This window comes from Rhodamnia argentea, chromosome 4 (genome assembly GCF_020921035.1).
Source record: "Rhodamnia argentea isolate NSW1041297 chromosome 4, ASM2092103v1, whole genome shotgun sequence".
Lineage (NCBI taxonomy): Eukaryota > Viridiplantae > Streptophyta > Magnoliopsida > Myrtales > Myrtaceae > Rhodamnia > Rhodamnia argentea.
The window spans coordinates 25,195,490-25,212,151 of NC_063153.1; the positions used below are offsets into that span (position 1 = coordinate 25,195,490).

The 16,662-nt window shown below is 38.8% G+C and overlaps 3 protein-coding genes across 3 annotated transcripts in view; all 3 read right to left on the bottom strand.

Moving 5' to 3' along the window:
- Positions 1–12,440, bottom strand: part of LOC115733026 (disease resistance protein L6-like) — a 154,133-nt gene extending 141,693 nt beyond the window's left edge. The window contains exon 1 of the mRNA XM_048277042.1: positions 12,380–12,440. The gene's annotated coding sequence lies outside the window, so the exon portion shown is untranslated. The remainder of the gene's footprint in view (positions 1–12,379) is intronic.
- Positions 1–16,662, bottom strand: part of LOC115731453 (topless-related protein 4-like) — a 103,397-nt gene that overhangs the window by 81,146 nt on the left and 5,589 nt on the right. Inside the window, exon 6 of the mRNA XM_048278101.1 lies at positions 3,397–3,524. Coding sequence (XP_048134058.1) covers positions 3,397–3,524 — 128 coding nt within the window. The remainder of the gene's footprint in view (positions 1–3,396; positions 3,525–16,662) is intronic.
- Positions 3,790–5,022, bottom strand: LOC125314545 (topless-related protein 4-like). Its single transcript, XM_048277079.1, has 6 exons — positions 4,854–5,022; positions 4,559–4,668; positions 4,411–4,480; positions 4,214–4,287; positions 4,043–4,138; positions 3,790–3,966 (listed from the first exon to the last, which is right to left on the bottom strand). Exons 1-6 carry the CDS (start codon positions 4,921–4,923, stop codon positions 3,817–3,819), a joined length of 570 nt encoding a protein of 189 aa, XP_048133036.1. The 5' UTR covers positions 4,924–5,022; the 3' UTR covers positions 3,790–3,816.

The window sequence follows — 16,662 nt, forward strand, 5'->3', positions numbered from 1 at the left end:
AAAGATTTGGTTGAAGAAAATTTTGGGTATGGAGATTTTGCGTGGTGGGATTATTACTCTGTCTCAAAGAAATATATTGGAAAATTGTTGACTTTTAATATAAGTGGTACACCATTGCGCACTTTAAACTTTCGTTAGTTATACGCGAGGGGAGGAGGACATATGTCTCGTGTTCCTTTTCTGGTGCTGGGTAGTATTATGTATGCTATGGTTGCCTGGCGATATTTCAGTCTGTAGTTAGTCGTTTATGAAGCGTCGGTAAAACTCATTGGGAAGCTGTGAAATGGATCCTCATATTTGAAGGGGACAGCGTTGGTATAGTATCGAGGGACATGGCGGTGAGACCACGGGTTGTGGATTCGATCATGTGACTTGGTGGTGCGTCTTTGGTCTGTTTACACGGTGGTGCGTTAGTTGGGCGTCTTCGGACCACGTGGCCTTGTCGTCGCGGGCGTTGGCACTAACCTTGTAGCGAAAGAGCGATATGGTTGCAAGGTTTGCTCATGGACTTTGGGTAAAACAAAAAGTGTTGATATACTGTGACAACCAGATGCGATTTTCGGCATATAATCCGGTTTTCCGCACAAGCATATCATATGGGTCCACTTCATCCGAGATGTTTTGCGAAGGTAGGTTGTTGTGAAAAGATTGCTCGAGAACCGCTGTCTCCTTTGCGAAACTCAGCTTTGCTTGAGTATTGGTCGAGAGTGAGCGCCCGTGGGGCGTTAGGAGGCGATGGATGTGAGCACTATGACTTGGTTTCAACATCACAATGTGGGATTGTTAATTATGTCTCAGTTTGGCGTTTGAATCCGAATAGATTGAAGATATATATCTTTTTGTAAATGGATATATTTGAGAAGAAAAGAAATCATGGATTAAATTTTTTGAAAAAAAAAACCTCATTTGATCACGTGAAGATTTGTTATTGTTAAAGGAAGGTTATCCAAGATTGCATCCCAAGAGAATTACTTTGCTGCGGGGGACTCATTTTTATGTGATTGGTTGGTCAATGGAAGAAATTTTGACTTCTTAAAGTGCCAAACAGAGGAAATAGAGAGGGCTTTTATTTCCAGTTCCTTTGAAGAGTAAGCGGCGCCCACGAAGAGAAAGAAAACGTGAGAACATAGGTTTGTTTTGAAGGTCTGGGTTTTCGTTCGGCTCAAACATTATTTTGTGTTTGTGAGTTTTACTATATCCATTAGTTGTTTATTTGTGAACACTTTGGGTTTGGGTTAATCTAGGTGGGAAACACGCGTATTAGCGATTGTATTCGATTCTCCGATTATAGTGGATTGTTCTGGCTCTCCCGTGGATGTGGTCGTATTCGTCAACCCGTTCTCGTGTCTTTTTGTTGTTTGTTCTCTGGTTTTTTGATTTTTTCAATGCGGTTGTTTTATATTTCAACAATTTAGCACCCAAGAATCGAAGAACAATAAAATGGAAGCGAGATGAAATTAAGTACTTCATCCGGGATTCCTGAAGGCCTTGATCTCTTCAAAACATGTTCGGAATCTGCTGTTTGGTAGTCCATGGCTGAGTTATTGGCGGGAGGAGTCCTAGTTTGTGAAACCGGGAACCGACCCCTCCAATCCTGGGCCAAACAGTGTCGACGCACATCCCTATTCCTAACTATTATAGACTACGAACAAAGACTTGACCACGTGAAATTGTGCCTAGTAACCAAGTCACTAGTTTAAATAATAATCCTCCGCCGTCGATCGACACCGCCTTTGCCTTCGAATTCCGCCACCATGGACTCGAAAAACCACCCAGCGACTTGGTAACCGTTTTCTCCTCACCACCAATTGCACCATCTCTGCCACCAATACTATACAATCGGCCTCACCACCATGAAACACTCTCTCGGCCTCCAGAGGTAGTAACCACCGTGATAATTAAGGTTGGGGTGGGCTCCGGGCTACTTATACACGAAATGTTGAGCAACCTAATTGAATATTTTACAGGATTTTGATTCGGTAAGTCATCATGTCGGCAATCTTGTTTAACTTTCTTGAATAAAACGAGCCACGTCGGAGAAACAACACATGACCTGGCAATATGTTTAATGGAGACACCACATTAAACCAACTTGTAAGGAATTGAATTACTAGATTGAACAAAGAAAGGTTCGAGTACTCAATTACCGATTGAGCAAAAATACTAACCATACAAACCCCTTTTGTGTCATCATCCAAAGACAAGGAAGGAATAAAGGTTAAAACAAATGAATTCAATCATGTAAGTCTCACATATAGGGCACACATAAAGATCAACATGATGAGATACCTATAATGAATGCGGTCCGATGGATATTCCCGCGATTAGTTTTTCCACTACTAATAACGCATGAAATGGTTCAGAGCCACTCATTGGGAGTGTGGTGGTCCCTTGGTGGTGGCCCGAGGCCGTGTCCTCGGGGACCGCTTCGCAAGGTCGTAGAATCCTAAAAAGGGGATAATGATGCGGGCAAAATCTTATGTCAGACGATTAAGGAGATACTCCGGGATTTATAATGGGATGGGTTCCCTCTCATGTCACAAGCTAGCTTTTCGGATAAATTCTTCCATCCCTCTCACCTCGCCCCTCCCCCCATGGCATCGCGGGAGGGAAGGTTTAAAGCCACAACACTTCACAGCTATGGAAATACAAATTGCGCCTTCTATAAGGTGTTTGGCAAACACTTCACAGCTATAACACTTCCAAAGCTCCTACAACAGTTCACATTCCAGCATACTTACGGTTTAAGTACAGCTATTCCAAATGGGCTTAAATTTCCTTCTAAACTCCCTAGTCAAGAACCTCCTCTCGAAAACGGAGGAAAATCCGATTTGCAAGTGGAAGCGATTCCAGGAGTGACTCTATCAAGATGCCGAATTTTCCAGTGTCCTCGGCAGCCTAATCCCGTCAGCATTTGCTAAAATCTTGATACTACTGTCGCTTGTTGAGACCGCCAACGTAACTCCTTCCTTGTTAAATCTAATACAAGGTGAAGCCTGGAAACTCAAAAGAATGAGGTAATTAATAGAAAGTTTTGGTTAGTTCGGTCGAATGCATCAACAACAATGAATTACCGGCAATCCACCCTTAGCATCGGTAATAGTCAAGATATCTTCATTGTCCATATCCCAAAATTTGACCATGAACTCCTCACCAGCAGCCAAAAATCTGTTTTTGGTGGTATCAAACCGCACAACCCCACCAGGTCTCTTTCCAAGTCCATGATACGTACGCTTGACCCCCCTCACTTTTATTCCATTCAACCAAGTATGACTCACCTTCTTTATTGGTCCCACATGAGAACAACCTATAGCAAAATAAAATAGCTAAAATAGGTCATTTCAAATTTAAAAAAAGGACCCAATATGAAATCAATCGATCGCTGTCGATCCGCACCTTTTTCCATCAGCACTGTATGCCATCATGGTAGAAGAGAGACCCGGTGCATCATAGTCAACTCCTCGAACCAAATTGCCATAAATCCAAACCTTAATTTTTCCATCCGTTGCTGTTGAGAAGAAGAACTACACGAAAAAAAAAAAATTGTATGATCGATTTCAATGGCATGCCCCGATAGATGGCTTCTTCAGACGGGAGAACCAGGGATCCGAATAAAGATTCCTAAGAGCACATCCATTTACAACTCTAGTTATGATCAAATAGCATCCTAGGATGCTGGGTTATCATATAATGTCTTTGGGATAGAGTGCACACAACCATGAAAGGTTAAAGCCCTTGGAATGAACATGGTCCACAAAAACTACTGATTCACACTTCTCATACAAAGTGAACCAAAACTTTTCACCTAACCAAGTTTTAGCAAACGGGAATCAAGTGTGTCCTTATTAGTACTCGTAAAAACCAGGTACCTTGAATAATTTTTATCGCGTGTGGACATATGGAATACACGGGTGCTTTATGACCCTCAAAGTTGTATTGTTGAGCCCCCGTCTCTGCATCCCATACCCGCACAACTACTAGCTTGGGTAAAAGGAATCAAACAACATAACACTATAACACTGGGGAAAACAATCAGAAATACCTTGATCGACCTGTCCTCTCCACGGGTAACAACACATAACTGCTGGTTTGGATATGAAAAGGCAAGATCATTAACACTTCCAACATGAGCCTCAATCAGTATCGGACATTAGCTTAGAGTCAAAATTAAGTTAAAACTCACATTTAGATGGCAATTGTATGCAGAACAAACCTCAAGGTGGTTCCTTATGTCATCACCACCAAGATACAAGTATATGTGCACTATGTGTTTGGAATACGCAACACCTAAAGAGAACACCACAAATCATCGGTAACATCAACATATGAACACTTCTTCCCGAAAATATTGCAATGAAGTCTGGTTCTCGGCAACTTCGTTTTTGCATCAATTTGCAATTCTCTACATACCAAAGAGGATTCCATCGGGACTCCACATTACACGGTTAATCGATGCTTTACTATCGTTGGCCGGGGATGCCTACAGAAGATCAAAACTCATAATAACATGGCCGAAAACAAAACACCAAGATTTTATTTAGTTATTGAACTTCTATACCTGCAGCGCCTTTGAACATGTTCCTAGATCCCAAACCTTGAAATTTCTTACGGCGGTCCTTGCACGGCTGCCTACCTCCCATACAATGACATCACCCATATCTGTCCCGACTAAAAATTGTAAGAAGCAGAAATTTGAAGAATTAGATCCCATGGTTTCGAATAGCTGAAGCTAGTGTCAAAAGGACAACAAAAGGAAATCATCCGAGCACCAATAGCCTAAAAGGGGAACAAGTATATCCAATCGAAGAAAAGCAGCAAACGTATTCTTCATAGAGTAAGAAAGACGTGCTAACCGAGCAGCAAAATTTGTTGCCTTGGATGGAAATCCATACTCTTAACAGGTGAACCTTGATTTAAGGTCATGACTACATTTCTGGGCAAGTCATCCGAAGAATAAGAACTCCGACCGTGGCTCTGGGTGTTGAATGTGACGTGAAGATTGTTTACGGGCAAATTATTCACCTAAGAGAAAGTAATAAAGATTTAAAAAAACCAATGAATAACTGTTGAGAAGAGCATTCCATACATAATGCATTATTTAGCACCCAGGGAATAACTTCTGTTTGGAGATTGAACCATCCAAGAATAACTCGAAGAACAATAAAATAGAAGCAAGATGAATTCGGTACTCCATCCGAGATTCCAAAGGTTTTGATCTCTGGCACGTTGAATCTACCGTGTGGTAGTCCATGGCTAAGTTGTTGGTAGGAGGAGTCCCGAGACGCCGTGAGAGAACCGCATCGCAAGACAAAAAGTAAATAGAATGCCAAACTAACAGCTTGAACTTGTTGAAACTACAAAATCAAGGTTCACTGCTTTTCCACAACGCATACGCTCGAGCCAATCAGAAAGAGGGAGTTTCTTGAGAAAGCTAAGTTGTGAAAAATGTGGCAGTGGCGGAATTGGGCGGGGGATACCTCGAGCTAATAAGCAAGAAGGCGGTTCCGGGGTAGATCGAATCTCGAGGTTTTGGGGAGAAGAGACCGTGTTCAGCAAAACCGGTTCACTAGGTAATCCTTCCAAATTTTCGCATCCCGACACTCTCAACTTTTGGATATTTGCTAGTATTCTGATGGCGTCAGATTCAATTATGCGAGTTCCAAGAGTGCCCAAGATCCTCAAGCTCTGCATATTCCAAATGTTGTCGGGTAATTCCACAATCCCGCTCCAATCTAACTTCAACTCGTCCAACCATGCCAACTTTCCAATCGAGTGCGGGATTTCTCTCAATGAGGGACAATTTGATAATAACAAGCGTTGCCGAGACACGAGGGAGCCCATAGACTCCGGAAGTCGAGCAAGTAATTCACAATTTGAGGCACTTAGAGTCGAGCTAATTCACAATTGGCACTTTCATCAAATAACCTCTTGAAATAGGAATATCTTGTATAGCAGTGCCATCCAAGAGAAGCTCCCTCAATTCTTCCATTCTACCTACTCCTACGGGTAGCTCCTTTAGTTGCGAACATCCCTTGACATTTAAGGAGACGAGGGTTTTGATGTTCTCGAGAGAATCCGGAAGTCGAGCAAGTAATTCACAATTTGAGGCACTTAGAGTCTGCGGCTTCATCAAATAACCTCTTGAAATAGGAATATCTTGTATAGCAGTGCCATCCAAGAGAAGCTCCCTCAATTCTTCCATTCTACCTACCCCTACAGGTAGCTCCTTTAGTTGCGAACATCCCTCGACTTTTAAGGAGACAAGGGTTTTGATGTGCCCGAGAGAATCCGGAAGTCGAGCAAGAAATCCACAATTTGAGGCACTTAGAGTCTGCAGCTTCATCAAATATCCTCTTGAAATAGGAATATCTTGTATAGAAGTGCCATCCAAGAGAAGCTCCCTCAATTCTTCCATTCTACCTACTCCTACAGGTAGCTCCTTTAGTTGCCATACATCCCTTGACATTTAAGGAGACGAGGGTTTTGATGTTTCCGAGAGAAGGATGAATCTCTTTTAGCTCCGAACAGTTTTCAAGAGTCAAAATCTCCAAGCTTTGAAAAGCAGACAAGTCGGGAGTTGTTGTCAAAGAACCACAAGACGAGAGGTTTAGAACTTTAAGGCCGGTGGCAATATGAAAGAAAGAGAAGATATCTCAATGACATTGGGCCACTGCAACATGTGATTATCCATCGCCCCTTGTTTATTTTAGAATTTTTAAAATTCCTCAAAAACACATGTGCTCCACTACTCCACTGTTGCCTTATTTAATTCAACATGTTTCTTTCGGTAGTTTGGCTACACCGACATATAAATGTTTTTTAAGCATATCCACTGTGAAAAGAAAGATAGGGATGTACAAGTGCAAACTACATTTATTTCCTGACAACATTGCAGAGAAACATATACTTACTTGCTCATAGTTATGGCGACCCCATTGTATCTGACGGATATCCCTTTATTTAATAAATAAAATATAAAAAGAAAAAAAAAAGAAAGATGCATTCATTTTTTTTTTTTGTCGGAGAAAGATGCGTTCATTGGGCACCATGTTTTCCTTCAATAGTATGAAATTAAATGGAAATGGCTAGTTTAATTATGAAAAACAATTTTCATGAGTCATATGCACAATATTTAGAAATGTTATATTAAAAGCATTTATATGCCATTTTCATTAGTCTTATGGCGTTGCAATTTTAAAACTGTTTTAAATGGCGACGTCATTAATCAACAATTATAATGAATAAGTATTGCGTGCAACAAGTCCGAGCAATTCATTAATTATTTTCATTACTCTAATTTAAAAACAAATGTAGAAATTTAGTATGTATGTGCAAAACAAGTCATTGTGAGGGAGTTTCCGTTTTCGGGGAAAAAAAGGACAGCACAAGTTTCATAACTTTTGTAGGGTGCTCATTTCGGCGCCATAACTTCAAATTTTTTGAAAACTTTTAGCACAAGTGTCATGTCATGTCAGATTTTGGCACCTAGGTGAATGTTATAAGAAAGATACGGCATTCAAATGATCAATTTTGTTTTTTTTTTTGTCTGGTTCCATCTTATCCTTTTTTTTTTTTTTGGTTCCATCCTATCCTAATACACAAGCCACATTATGTGCGTTATGTGCAAGTTGCAAAACCCTGCTCCTCTTTCATGCCTCCCCACCTCCAATCCCCCTCCCCACCTCCCTCTTCCTAAGTGGGAAGAGTGGTCATTGGGGCAACCCCTAGTGGTTCAAATGATCAATTGAAAGTTAATAATTCAAGTGAATGTTTTAGAAATTATAGCACCCAAGTGGATGAAAAATTTTTGCAAAAAAGAAAAATGATTGGAATAAAAGTTATAATACTCCAGTGAGCGTCGTACGAAGGTTGTGGTATTTGTGGTGTCCTAGACCCTTGTTTCTCCGTGAGAAGATTAATAAGACTTAAAAAATGCAGCACTAAAAAAACATACTTTTGCATGGGGAGAATTTAGCTTAGAAGCCATAAACTATTTAGATTAAAGAATAATCAAGATAGGCACAGTATAATTATATTTTCAATAGATTTTTTTTTTTTGGTCATCATTATAAGATATTAAGGGGTAGAAGCTTGTGGCGTTTTTAGGTAACTATAAGTTCCTCTTATATCTAGATGAAAATCCATAAACCTTTTAGAAGAAAGGAAGGAGAACTTGCAATTGGATCCACAACATGTGATTATCTACAAGATGAACCTTCTCTACATCATACCTTGAGCGAGCCCCATCCTCCCCAGTCCTCCGTAATCAAACTGTCCCACAAATCCAACCACGACTAATTTCTTTGGTTGAAAGTTGGCCATTTGAAAATCCCAGGGACAAAATTGCCATTCAAGCCATCTTAATTGAGGAAGCAAGTTTTGGAAATCTCCGGCAAAATTTGTATTGAAAACTTGAAGGAACCTCAAGTTAGTCAGTTCTTTAAATTGCTCAGCTGTGTAGGTTTGTTCATCTCCCAGCCCCGACGCCCGAGATTAAGGGCCTCAATCTTGCTAGTGCCCTGCAATTACGAAATATTGTGGATGTGAGTTTTAAATGATGAGATGAGATCAACTGCATATAAGAAAATATGAAGATATTTCAACTTCTTGTCATACTATTATTGTGAGATTTATCAAACTTGCCATCAAAACTGTATCAAAAATTGTGTAGCATCCCCCTCTTTTGTTTCCTTTTTTTTTTTTTTTTTTTGGTGTACATTGTTTGCAATTCTCAATAGCAAAATGAAAACAAGAATGTCATCCCACAAATTACGCATGTGTTGTACATACCTTTCTTATCATTGTGTGTCCTTCAGTGAGTGTCTTTCATTGTATATGGAAGAAAAATTGATGGCACATCAAATGTTACATGAATAAATTCTACTCCTCTTTTTAGAACTGCATAAGTCTAATGCCTTGTCACAGTGAAATAGTAGTCATTTAAGTTTGCTATCAATTGTGTCGATAGATCACTGAGATATTGCTTAAAGAAAGATTGGACATGACGATTGATTGACTTGGTTACTTACGGAACTCAGGGCTTCTACTTTATTTCGTTGTAAACAAATATTTTAGGAACTCAAATTCATTTTTTGTTATAGGCGATGAGTTGCGCATTGAGCAGAGATCATGAGTCATACGGACTTGTTTGGCGGTTTGAATTTTTCCTTCAATCATTTATTCTTTCAGATGAGACCCTCCTTATTCTCCTTCAAAAGTTTCTCGTGTTTTAATTGTATTATTATTGTCAATGATTTCATAGATACCCTTCTTTCAGCTCTAAGCTTTGTTCTATTTAAGCTGATTACATTCTCAATTCTGCAGGAACATGTTCCTGAAAAGCATCAGTAGTATGTTTTTCGATAATGTTGTCATTTCATATAATCTGAGCGTCTATATTTTGTGGTTTTTAAAGATGCTCTTGACATTTGCACATGCTTGTCTGCTGCTTGTACAAATCATCCATATGTTATAATTGCTTTTAGTTGCCATGTACCATAAATAAATATAAAAGCCACATTACCAACTGACGCGTCAACTAACGATTGATGACAAATGACTCGATTGCACCGACTGTGAACGATAAAGGACTCCCAAAAAAAAAACAAAAATAGAAAGGGGACTAAGTCTCACAAACAGTAATACTTGGTGGACTAATTATAAATTATTGTCGATAATGAAAATATTTTTTATTTATTGATTATTTCAAAAAATATAAGTGATTAATTTTCGGAAAATGTTTTTCAAAACGTTTATTTTCCGCAAAACAAATGCACCTTAAGTGCATACCCAGCCCAACTTAAAAAACACTGGAACTAGGATAGCTAATTGTCAAAAATGAATGCAAGTCTCATTTATCATAGCAAACAACTCATAAGAAGTCAATACTCAAAAGAAATAAATGACCTCACAAGAAATCAAAAGAAAATCCAAACATCAAGCATGAGCATTAAACAGATACGTCGGAAAAGCATGGCCCCAACAATTTATAGATATTAGCTTTTCTCTAAAAGCGCTCTGTCAAACATTATGTTCATGTTACTCGGTTGCCGCATTGAAGTATTATGAAAAGGAGAGTGTCCTCATCACAATACTACTAGGTACAGTCATATATCAGTCATCAGTAACCAAGAAATTGCATCTCAATTATGTCCTAGAATCAGGCAAGAACATCAATCAATCTAAAGAGCTCTCTTGCTGGTAGGAGCAGCAAGTTTTGGGGATTCAGCATTGACTATAATTTTATTTCAAACAAGAAAGAGAAAATGGACTCGCATTCGGTGACTAAGACAAGCAGAAAAAGCTCTTACCTTGTTGCTGAAAAGCACATCTCCGGCATCATCATATTCCCATAACCTGCTACGTTTTGAGCTTCTTTCTTATTTTCTAGACGAACAATTTCTCTTCCAAGGTCTCTTAGCTGATCGTGCATCCGTATCGTGCCGTCTTCTTCAACTTTAATTAGGGACATATGACTCAATACATCAATCCCGCTCCCGGGGAAAAAGCCACAATCATCCCACATATAAGTTGGCCTTTGTTGAGATTCTCCGATGAAAAAACATGCAATATCCAAAAATATCTGTTTCTCACCATAATCTAATGCTTCGTAGCTTATCTTCAACGTCGCTTGCACTTCCTTAGCAGGCACTTCTTCTAGTTTCTTTAATGTATCTTTCCATGCTTTTATTGTTTTTCCACTTAATAATGAAGCTATAACTTCAAGAGCTAAGGGAAGGCCTCCAGTAGTAGATACAATAGCAAGAGAGATAACCTCATAATCACTCGGGGGTGAATCCTTTTGAAATGCATGTCTGCTAAACAAAATCAATGATTGATGCAAAGGCAACTCGTTGAGTAGAAACATATGGTCTGCTCTAACCTTGTCAAGTATACTCCTATTTCTAGTTGTTATGATGACCATACTTCCAGCTTTAAACCAGCTATGGTCCCCAACCAAAGCATTCAAGTGAGCATTATCGTCCATATCATCTAGAAGAATGAGGACTTTCTTGCTTGTAAATCGAGATTTGATGACACTTACTCCTTCATCAACATTAGACACATCACATAGTTCTCCTATTATGTCAGAAATGAGCTTCTTTTGTACGCATGGAATACCTTGCTGCTTAGATGTTTCCCGAATATCTGCCACGAAGCTACGATACTCATAATGACTAGAGAGTTTGTTGTATAACACCTTTGCAAGAGTTGTCTTACCGATGCCGCCCATTCCATAGATTCCGATAATCATCGTATCACTATTAGCATCTATGAAGCTCATAATATGTTCCACAGTATGATCAGTTCCCACCAACTCTTCAGGAACATTTAGCAAAAACAGTCTTTTCAACTCGCTCATAACTTTTCTGACAACTGTTTTAACTAATGCTCCTTCATGCCTGTCAGATAACAACACAAATTTTAATGCATGATGGTAATACGTATATTCTTTTTCAAGTAAGTACTAGTTATAAGAAAGTCAGCAATGTTGTGGTGAAGAATAATGTACCCGTTATTGGTTTTCTCTGATTCCCATCCTTTTAGGGCAGCGACTTCTTTGAGTCCTTCTTCCCATTCCTTTGCGGTCATTTCGTCCAAGTTCTTTTTATGTGCATTGATAGCATCTCCAAATCTCCCCGTAAGATACCGCACTTGTGAGGGATTCACTTTGTAAAATATGGGCAACACTATTTGCCCTGCGTCTTTCTTGCACTTCAGCATATGAGCTAGCTCGCGAAGGCACCATTTACTTGAAGCGTAACCCTCCGAGATAATCGGGATCGAAATCTTAGATTGCGTAATACTACGGAGAAGCTCCGGACCAAACTCATCACCAACTCGGAGCTCATCATTGTCTCTAAACACGTGAATTCCCGCATCGACAAGGCTAGTATAGAGATGATCAGTAAAGCCTTTGCGAGTGTCTTTCCCTCTAAAGCTCAAGAACACTTCGTAGTTATTCCCTTCCCGCTGCTCCTCTCCGCCTTGGTAATCTCGTCCATGCGGAGGGGTCGATGAGGTAGACGCCTCGGAATTCGGATCTCCTAAATGAGTTGTCCTTTTTCTTTTGCAATTTGATTGGATGTACATCATGTAGTGATTGACCAAAGAGATCCTTAATTCTGTTTTGAAATAGGAGATTGATCGAGCAGAGCCTCAGAAGATAGCCAGATTTCACGGTCTAGATCTGCGAACAGCAGAGTTCCGGAACTCATCAGAAGTAGATCAAGCAATCAAAGCAGGAAACAGAGGAGAGGAGAGGAGAGGAGAAGAGAAGAGCAAGTAGTCCTGGATGGATTACCTGAGGAGTGTCCACACACTGCGGTGATCTCCACTGGTTCTCAGCTTTCGACGTCGGATTACCAACACTCAGCACTCTCTACTGGGCGTGATTAAACAGATGCTGAGTTCTTGCCGTCCAACTTTCCAAGACCCTTCTTTTATTTATGCATCAAAAGTAAAAACAGGGTACACATTTGCCTATCGAGCCTCGGATTCTGCTTTAGCTGTCCCTCCTCTTCTCCACTTTGCTTGACAGCTACGACGGTCAGCTGCTCTGAAACCGAAGCATACGCGTGGTCCCAAGTCGCCTCGCGGTCCGCGCGCCTCACGTGAGCTCGAGGGGCAATTCGGTACATTTGGCCTGGCCGAAGATCCATTCAGCATTGTACTCTTAAGCTTGTTTGGTAATAATTTTGTTGTTGAAAATAATTTTTTATTCGAAATGATTTTTTTTAATTTTATTTTTGAGAATAGAGAAGTAAATTTTTTTTTACTTTTTATTTCTTACCCAATAAATTTCATCTCTTTTTCTATTCTCGAGAATAAAAGAGCAGAAATCAGAAGAATATGAGCATTATTAAACTTGGCCTTAATGGCTTAAAGTAAATGATTGCATACGTAATTTCAAGTCAAAGCTCGACTTCCAATTTGACTTGACCCTTTTTTTTTTTTTGTCGCCTTTTTTTTAAATAACAATTAATTTCCGGGGCATTGCGAGGAAGGTGCGTGGAACCTGTGCCGGTGCTTCCATTGAAATTTGAGATTCCAGCACCGACAGTGGAGCACACATGGGTCGTTCGTCTTCCTTCGTGGAGAAATGAAGAATGACCTATACATCGATAGGCACGTGTACAGCACGTGAGAAAGAATTTAGATAAAAGACTTGTCGTAAATACTAAATAGACCATGCGTACGGCACGTGAGTATCACACTATGCGTACGTTGCCATGCCAATTCTTTGAGAGGCATTTTATGTGCCCATGGATGGTGGTGTTCATTAGCGCCACGTGTCTAGTTGTCGAATACGACGCCGGAATTGAAGTGGTTATCACGTCTGGCGCCAATAAAATAGTAAGCATCATGCCGCCAAAAACTTGAAACGCTTAGAGACATACACAATTCAAGCTTCTCATCAAGATCCAAATAACTGATTAACGAAATGGCATCAATATGACCCAACTTATGCTACAATAAGTATCTAAAACATTTTGGACCGCTGAACCCAATTTATTTATTTCATGAATGCCCCTGACATCGCCTTTCGAGTTCCTTCGCATGCATTTTACAGACTCCAACCAATGACTTTGAGACATGTTAATAAATCTGCAATGTCGAGGAACCCACATGTTCTCTGGCATGGCAATGATCTACCAATCCTAACATAAAAAAATAGAGATACCCTACTGGTATTAAGTAGTGTTATGAATGGGTTTTCTCGAATTCGACGTAAATTTCAGTAGGACACTTTGTTAAGATATTCGAATCGGGAAAGTTTATTATTTTCAATCCTAAATCTACTTCTTCTTCTTTTTTCCTTCCAAAACAATTTCCTTAAACTAGACGTCTCTATGCCAACCAAAAATTGTCTACTCATCATCCCCTCACCCAATTCACTTTGATCTCTCTCCTTATATTAAATATTTTTTAACATCTTACATAAATTTTGTACTTTCATCACATTTAAAAAATTCTAGGCTAACGGGTTCTTCACAATTGAATTACAATTCTAGGAAAGAATATGAAATGCAATTTTTTCAAATCCTAAAATTAGTTTTTTGCCTTATAATGCATTTAATAATCGGTGGGCATCCTTGATGGATAAATCCCTCCCTGAAAAAAAAAAATTGAAATCCAAGATGTAATTGGAGCAAAAAGTCTTTCAATCATTTATATTTTTTAGAGTAAAGACAAATGTTGGTTCAAATTTTTTGGAGGATCAAGAACTCTAGCAGCAAAGGACGAAATTGGCGAGGTCCTAGACTTTTACTCGTTTGGAAGGCGGAATATTTAGAATGAATGAGCCAAACTCTCATTAACATAATGGTATTACGCAAATTTGTCTACATAGGTAGGGTTTCCTCTCCATCATGTGTGTGTGTGGGAGAGAGAGAGAGAATGGGTTAGTCAATTTTTTTTTTTTATTAAAAATGTTGAAGCATAGAAAGATCGATCCGGGCAATTTGTGCAAAGCTATTATGCTGAGTTGTTGCCATCCAAAGGTCCAAGACGCATTGCTACACAACAGGGACAGCTATTGCTCGCATAATCCTCGTAATTTCGAGCAATTCTGATGCTCTGAGTTGGTAATCGAAAATTGATTAAGACAATATTGTTTGCACAATTTCTTATATTAGATCCAACTCATTATGTAAACAAGATGATTCTAGTTGTTCTTTCTTTTTTTCTTGTCGCATACTTCCTTTCTCACATGGGTGGAATCGCGAGTTCATGTTTGAGAATACATGTTAATGCCATACCATCTCTTTACAAACCTTAAATAATTCAAATCTCGTGATTGGCATCCTGCGATAACGTGTGATGAATGAAATTCACATATGTGAAACTTCTAGGAAGTGCATGTGAAGCTTTGATCGAAATACGAGATCCAGCAAGCTTGACTTGACTTGACTTGCTTTTTCTATTAATAAAAGAAACAGAAAAGAAAACTGATGACCAAGACCCGTTAAAGCTGTTTGTGACAACTGATTGGATAGTATCAACCAACTAAACCACAATATGATGACTGCGACTTGCCTTTTCTATTAACAAGAGATATAAAAAAGAGAACAAAAGGACGGTCCCTGCACGCGTAATTTCCGCAGCATTTCGCGGGAGGTGCGTGGAACAATCCTATGCAGGTGCTTCTTGACTTGACTTCGCTTTTTTTCATTAATAAATAGAAAATAAAAAAAAATTACTAATTTGACAATCCGATAATACTGTCGATTATTTCTAACTACACGATCTCTCAATCAATAAATATTTTATGAAAAATACGTGATGATGATGTATGGACCTACGATTGAAATTATACCGTTCTTGATAGTACAATTAAAGAAGTATTTTTGGAAAAAAAAAAAGTTAACTAGCAGTACTCCTAGTAAGCGCATGTGAAGCTTTGATTGAGCTATGAGATACAACACACCGAACTTGACTCGCTTTTTCTTCTGCAATATCATGACTTTAATCAATTATATGGTTATATAATAGACAAATGCTTCCCCGACAATACTATCAGAGACCGTAAAATCTCAACCATAGATTCACATCATCATCGCGTGTTTTGCATAAAACGCTCATTAATTGAAAGATCGTGTAGTAGAAAATAACCGATGATCTTGTCACATTGTCGGGCTTGGAGGTTAACCACTGGGGAATTGTTAACCATTGGGGAATTGCCCTAGTGGCCATTCTTCCCACGTGAGAAAAGGGAGGTGGGGGGTTCGAATCCCTACCTTTGGGAGGAGTGGGGTGAGGACACGTGAGGAGGGAGTAGAGTTTCTCTACCTGCACAAAGCACATAAAGTACACAATGTGGCTTGTATAGTAAAATAGGATAAGATAGAACCAGAAAAAAAGAAAAAAAGGCTAGCAGCTTCCTATGTAATACTGCCTCATAACCATAATGGTATTTGTTTGTTTCATAAGTAGAATCAAATTTATTGACATTTTGATGCACTAACTCAAATTATAAATGAAAAAAATATAAAAAGACATGATAATATGATGGACAAGATAATTCTCTAAAAAAAAATTCACAACTTTAAGTCCAATCTCAATACTAACCCAAAATTTTTTTTTATCTAAAAAAATTCTAACTTTGACACTAGAACCAAATATGCTCGTGCGTCAAAAAAGCTATCACCGATTTATTCACAAGTATGAAACTTAGGAGCTTGTTGTTATTCCATACGAAGGTGAGAATATTACGGAGGCACAAGTTATTATAAGAAATCTCTAATTGATCTAGATATTGATAATTTTAAAAAGCCATTGGTGATATTTGGATGTAGGGAAAAAAAATCATAAACCAATTGTATTTGTGCCAATTCAGTCATAAACCTATTGATAAATTTTCAATTCAGTCCTAAACCTTTCAATTATACCAATTTGATCCTAAACCTTTTGAAATTTTGTCAATTTAATCCTAAATCTTTTAAAAATTTTGCCATTTTAGTCCTAAAGTTATTATTTGAGTAATTTGTCGGAAGGACTAAATTGGTAATTCATGAAAAGGATTAGGACTAGTTTGGCAAATCATTAAAGGGCCATTCTATTTTCACTCCTCTTTTGGCTTAAACACTCTCCTTTTACAATAATTTGACCATATTTCCTCTTGTGTGGCCTACCATTTAGTGCGCTTCAATATTCAGAGTG

Coding starts and splice junctions, on each gene's coding strand:
- LOC125314545 (XM_048277079.1), bottom strand. CDS start 4,923: ATGACCTTAAATCAAGGTTCACCTGTTAAGAGTATGGATTTCCATCCA. Junction 4,669..4,853: donor GCAACAAATTTTGCTGCTCG/GTTAGCACGTCT, acceptor TACAATTTTTAG/TCGGGACAGATATGGGTGAT. Junction 4,288..4,410: donor TCCCGATGGAATCCTCTTTG/GTATGTAGAGAA, acceptor TGTTCTCTTTAG/GTGTTGCGTATTCCAAACAC.